General features: G+C 35.3%; 1 protein-coding gene across 1 annotated transcript; it reads left to right on the forward strand.

Moving 5' to 3' along the window:
- On the forward strand, positions 1–2,301 carry LOC133882003 (3-ketoacyl CoA thiolase 1, peroxisomal-like; the record flags this gene model as incomplete). The annotated part of the gene is made up of 7 exons (XM_062321090.1): positions 1–43; positions 160–209; positions 283–415; positions 680–800; positions 1,456–1,562; positions 1,676–1,759; positions 2,088–2,301. Coding segments are annotated over 7 exons (693 nt in total), but the record flags the coding sequence as incomplete, so codon positions are not given.
- Positions 2,302–7,290: the final 4,989 nt, after the last annotated feature.

Here is a 7,290-nt window from a genome sequence, read left to right on the forward strand (position 1 = left end):
ATAGCATTTTGGAGTGACACGATAAGAGCAAGAACATGCAGCTGTGAGTTCCTAAATTCCATCAGTATGCGTTAATTGTTGATGCATTCACAATGCAGAGTAGTTCTATTTCCTTTTATTTGTGTGAATAGGTTGAATCTCATAGGCGTGCTGCTGCAGCATCTGCATCTGGTAAATTCAAAGATGAAATCATCCCTGTTTCTACCAAGGTAAATGCAAAAAATGCAGCTTGATGGGTAATTGTGTTTTTAAATGTTCATAACTGATGATTCTTCTGCAAAGGTTGTGGATCCAAAAACTGGAAAGGAGAAGCCTGTTACCATTTTTGTGGATGATGGAATCCGTCCAAACACAAACATGACAGACTTTGCAAAGCTGAAGCCTGCATTCAAAAAGGACGGGACAACAATTGCTGGTATCATATAGTCCTATGATTGTATATTACTAGTCAGAATCTTTTTATTTTTTCTATTTTTTTATTAATTTTTTTCTATTCAATGTAGGGACGACTGCTGGTATCATATAGTCCTATGATTGTATATTACTAGTCAGAATCTTTTTTTTTTCTATTTTTTTTTTCTATTCAATGTTGGGAAAACAGGGAAAAGGGAAATACTAGTCAGTATCTTATTTCATGGATTAAGAAACTTATATATTTTTTCTTCATGTCTGTTTTTAGGGAATGCTAGCCAGGTGAGTGATGGTGCTGGAGCTGGAGCTGGAGCTGGAGCAGGAGCAGTTCTCCTTATGAAGAGAAGTTTGGCTATGCAGAACGGACTTCCTATTCTTGGCGTTTTCAGGTACATACTTTTCCCCATTAAGTAGTACTCTGGAAGTGGATAAATGATAGAGCTTTGACACACACCTCTATGTTTGGACTTGATAAGAAAACATGAATCTAGAGATTAGGCTGGTCACAGGTGATCACAATGATTAATTTTCCTTCTCAAAATAACAGGAGTTAGACTTGTGAACCCATGATGACATGCTAAAAGAATGTGGCAACAGCAAAAAAATGTATGCATTGGAAATAATATCAATTTTATATTTTTCTTGACAAAATGATCATGTTGAGATACACTGCACCCTCATGTTGAACCTTATATCTACTTATTGAAGGGGAAGAGGCACCATAGCATTAATCTTAGTCCCAGAGTGTAGAATATCCACTTTGGGAGAATAAATCTCCATGGATTATGTGCCGTTCCTAGAATTGATGATCAGAAGTTTTAATTTCTCAAGCTGTTCAGAATTTAATTCTTAGACGAATGTTAATGTCTTCTGAATGCTCATGAAAGCTTTGCAGATGTTGAATCTTTTGCCTTAAAGAACTTAAAAAAATTCATGGTATATGGACCAGTAAATGAGGTAATGGGTTTTTATGATGCTTATAAATTTATATTTCTCTTTGAGTTTAATCTTTTTAAGCTAAGCAATTTCATTTGTCTTGTTTAGGCATTTGCATCGCAATGTATATTGTGGTAAGAAATTGGGGCTTGATCCTGAGAAGGTCAATGTTAATGGAGGTGCAAGGGCTCTTGGGCATCCTTTGGGTGCTACAGGTACTTACAGTATCATCAAATACTAAAAATTGACAATTCTTCATTAGAGAATTACCTTGTATGCCTAAAGGGTTTAACATATCACTGAAACTACCTGATCTGCTTTGTGTCAGGTGCCCGGTGTGTTGGTACTCAGTTGCATGAGATGAAGCGTCGCGGCAAGGATTGCCGCTTTGGTGTAATCTCTATGTGCATAGGTCTCTCTCTCTCTCCACACGTGCGCGAGCACACACACACAAGCCGTTGAGACTTTGGAAAGTTTTTCATGCAAAAAAGCCCAGGGAGGATTAGGTTAATCTAGTTTAAGAATGCAGGAAACTAGATCTAACTCCTAGGCCCCTCCTTTATCTTTTGATTATTAAGTAATTCCAGTATAGAGCCCCCTTTTGACCCTCATGGAGTTGTAGATTGAATCTATAGGTCTAAGCAGAAAATGATATAGTAAGGCGGATAATTGGGCATACTGCATTTTTTGATTTCTTTAGCTTCCTTGTTAACAACTGATTCAAGTATGTGTCATTGCAGGCACGGGCATGGGGGCTGCAGCTGTTTTTGAAAGAGGTGATTGCGTAGATGAGCTGTGTAATGCTAGAACAGTCCAAAGGAACGATCATCAAAGGATGCTCAATAGATGCCCGTTTTGTATCTTTCTATTTTGTACTCAGGCCAAGGCTTGGTAGTAAAAAAATAATCATATCACAGCTGCAGATTGCAAAGGAATAAATTTGTCTAACATCTTTGAATGGTTTTCTCATAATTCTAGTATTAAATGATTAAAGTTTCACTCTATAATTGTTACACAGTTTGGTTGATTACTTTCATGAGCGGATGGACCGCTAAAGGTTTGTTTTCTATGAACCCAAATAGAAAAAAGAAAACGAATGCAAAACAATTCATCTGTAAGTGTTGCAACAATTCACAGTAGTGTTACAACAATTCACAGTGAATTGCATAAAATGGATTTATGACGTTAAACTTAGATGTAACAAAACCTTATAATGATCATGAAATAAATTCTCTCAATTTCACTTGAAATGGAGACAAGGTGTTGGACTCTTAGTGACTTATAAAACCATACATCCGGTTGAACAACGGATTTGTATGATTTTTTATTTATTTATTTATTTTTATTGAATTGCTGTAAAAGTGCCTAAATACAAGAACGATCAGAATCAGGAAATTGCTTCAAAAGATATGCACTTTAGAATATGTTGGATATGCCTAGAAAAATAATGTCATAAATCCCCTTGGCCAAGTGTGAGAGTTAAATACTTCTTGAAACTCCACATTTAAGTGGCATTAAATATATATATATATATATATATATATATATATATATATATATATATATATATATATATATATATATATATATATATATATATATATATATAATCTTTTACACCAAAGAACCTCACCATATAGAAATATTCACATTCCAATATATATCTGTGAAAAGGCCTCACAAGGAACTTGGTATTCTTTTAAATCAATAATATCTAAAAGCTTCATTAACCTTTTACACATCCTTGTACAACAATTGATACTTGGTATTCGCTGAAGGCAAAGGGCAACTCACTATGAGCTTTGCCTTTCATTGCTCCTCTATATATTGCCTGCGAGAAAGTTAAAAAAATAATTATGCATGCTTGTACCATACATATATCTAGATGCTATCTGTCATGTACAAGACGGAAGTTATTTATGTATTCTCCTTTGTTGGACAAGCAAGGAACATTCACATGTTAGAAAGTTTTACGCAAAACAGTAAAAATAAAAAATAAAAAAAATCATGTTACAAAGAAAAATAGAGTTGCAATGTTCCTGAAGGGGACCGGGGTTTGACATTTACCATGGGGCAGGATATTTCTTGTCCCATTAAGTCATATTATTCAGCATACAACCAAGGAACTTCCTTAGCTTATGCAGAAATTTTTTATGCAAAGAGGTCAAAGTGAAGAACAAAATGCTAACCCTAAAACTGCAATGCCCCCTGAAGATTACCAGAGTTTCCCATGGACCATACAGCAGTGCATTTCTTGTCCTAGTATACATGTTTTCCTAGTGAGAGACTCGGTTGTGTTCGAGGGCACATACGAGTGCCACAGCAAAGATTAACTGCTAATGACACTGCTTGCATCATCAATTCATGCAACAGAGTTTTCACCATATAACACCTCTAATAGAAATCAACTTTTGCATTTGAAAATTTTTCAAGAACTCAATATCTAAAGCTGAAAAGAAAGTCTTCCCCTTGCCTCTTTCAATTTAAGCGATAGTCTTCCACGCATTGAATCAGCACCTAAGATACAATTGCCAGTTTAAATTTTCAAGTACTCAAACTCTATGGCTCAAACGAAACTGTTATAAATGACAGACTCTAAATATAAGAACATGCACTACCTCTCTGCTGCGGTTAACTATACAAAGGAATGGTGAGAAGAAAATTCTAGATGTTGATGTAACTGAGTAACAATAAAGCCTATGACTATTAAATTCTTGCATGTTGCTAGTGGAGATTTGAAGCAGCTTATAATTGCTCGAGTAAGAAGGCAGACAAGTTTCACACAGGCATAAAGACAAAAATAAATATTCATTCCAATGACAAGACCAAGAATGTACATGACAGACAGCCTCGAATTTGTTCAGTATCGTAGGAATCAAAGTTGCTTACCTCTACAACATCAATGAAATCCTGCTTCTTGTGAAATGCACCTACCCATTTAGTGTGATCTGCAGTCCTGAAAACCAAAAAAAAAATAAAAATTTCTCCATTCCTCTCAACTGACTAAACCAGGGAAAATTCTTATAAATAGCCATAGTTGTTATAGATATAACAATAACCATAATAATCATAACTGCGCAGTTTTAATAATTTCAAATCATAAACACTATATCCAAATGCAAACAGACATCCATGCACACATGCTCTCAGCCAATGAGCTAAGTTCCATCTAAAAGTTTCTGTAACAAATAAAGATTTATATCAGTGCAACAATTAATATCACCCACATCCACAGGTAATATTAATATCAGACAGCCACAGAAAAAAAGCATATGAATTAAAGCTAAAAAAAAAAAATCAACAACAAGAACAATGTTAATCTAGCTTGAAATTAATGCAACCAAGGGATTAGAGAAGGCAAGCTTCTGCCTCTTAACAGCGGGAGAAGACATTTTTCCTTAATTAGCTGGTGAGCAAGATATTTTCCCACTCATAGATGTTTATAACATATTTTAAGTGTAATTACAATCTGAAATTGTTCTTCAAAATAAGAAAAGAAGGGTTTCTATAATGATATCTGCAGAAACGCACAACCAAAACAACTATTCTTAAAGCTAGCTCTAGCTGATCAGAAATATCTTCCTCAGAGATTTATTTAAAGTGCAGTAACATCATGATAAAGAGAAGTGATGAGATTCAGATTCTTTTGTTTATTGTTCAAAAAGGCCATGAGAACAACTATATTAGTATTGGAGTACAAAAGGACAAATTTTGGAGGGTCTGGAACCATCAAATGGAACTCACAATTAGGGATCTCAGAAAAAGCAGAACTTTTGCTGATTTTGATGGTCACCATTCAATACAGCTATACAAAGGGGGCATACAACAGTACCACTGTCCCACTACTAGTATGGCACCCCTCATGAATTGTTTTACTTTGTTATGCTTTGTGTTGAATGGACATCCAAAAGATGGGGGAATCATGAGATTTTTTTTGTTGGAGGAACCATTCAGAGTACTAAGTAAAGTGAAAGGCAAAGGAATAATCTACATAATCTTGCATGATCTGTATAAAAAGGTTAATTACATGATCTGTAATCACATCATTTAATTACTATTCCAAATTGTTAAAATTAATTTGCATGTATAAATCTTGTGTTCCAAAAAGTAAATCAAACATATACATATATATATATATAATAGCTATATTAGTACATTTAGAACTATATGCAGGCAAAGTTAAATTCTTCTTCCTAGCTTCTTGTTTAAAATTCCACTCTTTAATATTTTATAATTTTACCTTACTAAAATGAAATTCTGTGTTGATATAATTTTCGTGCAATCTTTTCAAAAGGTTTTAAGATTGTTCTAACAATGCCAGAGTAAAATGAAGTTTGAAATAAGAAGTAAGAGAGCTTCAAACCTGGTGCAAATGGAAGTAAACCTGGGCTCGGTTTTGTGGATTCTTGTTCTGGGTTTGCTTGTTTGAGATCTGAAAGCGAAAAATGGAGAGCAAATGGAGTAAAGCGAAGCTGGCACTGGGTCTCAATCGTTGTGTGCTTAATTTCAGAAGCTGGCACTGGGCCTTGGACAAGTCCCTAATTTCAGAGACCTTGGAGAAGGAAGCGGAGACCTTGGAGACAGGCTGAGATCAGTCGGCGCCGGAAGTGGAGAGCTCGGTCAGCGGTGGAGACGGGCAGAGATCGCAGGTCAGCGTTGGAAAAGGAGGAGTTATGCTGGAAATGGGGGGAGCTCGGTCGACGGTGGAGATGGGCAGATTTCGCGGTCGGTGCTGGAAAAGGGAGGAGATTTGTTGGAAAATGGGGGCAAATCTAACTGCCGGAGAAGGAGGAGATCGGCCGGAAATGGGGGAAGGAGATTTTTGAGGTAAAGAGAAAGGGGGAAAATTTTTGGGAGGAAATGTCGAATGTTGCGGTTCTGTGTCAGTATTTCTCTTTCTCAAATCATTTAAGACTCCTTTGTTTTTAAAAATGTCTACTTCATTATGAAAATAGATAGTTATTTCTAAAAATAGAAGGGGCGGAATAGGATGATTATTCGTATTCTTTTATTTGGTAATAACTTACACATTTTAATTGAAATTCAAAAAAATTTACTGAAAAAAGCCGTACATTATATTATTACTTTTTTTTTAAAAAAAAAATAATAAAAATAAATAAAATTAAAATAAAATGGTAGGTGGTCAACCACCCATTGGGGTGGCCGGCCACCCTCAATGGGCTTCGAGGGTGGCCGCCACCCCCAACGAGAACTGGGAGTGGCCTATGCCACCCCTAGTTGCTTCGGGGGTGGTCACACCCCCAGGCATTTCGGGGGTGGTGCAACCACCTCTGGCCCTCCATAGTGATCGACCAATCACTTTGGGGTTTAGTTTTTTTTTTTTTTTTGGAAAAATGTAGTCTTTATCCCCAAGGAATAGCTATTTCTCTCAATTTTTTAGAAAAGTAGGTATTCCTCTTCGTAAGAGAATTGTTATTCCCATTGAAATGGCTATTACATGGAATAGACCCCTATCAAATTAAAGAATAGTTATTCTTATGGAATAGTCATTCTATTCCAGGTGTCTATTCCGCAAACAGACGGGACCAAATTTTTTAATAAAATGACAGTGCCACACTGAAAAGGGGCGGACATGAGACAGAAGAAAATCTCATGTTTAGCGGGCTTGTTTGGCAAGAACATAAACGGAATACAGTAGTACCTCTTACTTTTATTTATTATTATTATTATTATTATTTTACTTTTTCATATTGTCTAATACCAATCAACATCAAAACAGTTTCACTTTTTATATCGTATCAATAATTTTTTATTACTATTCAAACAAAAAAAAATTCACTACGATATAAAAACTTTTTTAACTTTTTTATACAAATTCCTTTTATTTTATATCACATTATTACATTTTAGTAATTTCAAAATTAACAACGCACTACTTTATTCTATACGTATCTTTGCCAAATAAGGCTAACATTTCTCATT

The sequence above is a fragment of the Alnus glutinosa genome, chromosome 11, assembly GCF_958979055.1.
Source record: "Alnus glutinosa chromosome 11, dhAlnGlut1.1, whole genome shotgun sequence".
NCBI lineage: Eukaryota > Viridiplantae > Streptophyta > Magnoliopsida > Fagales > Betulaceae > Alnus > Alnus glutinosa.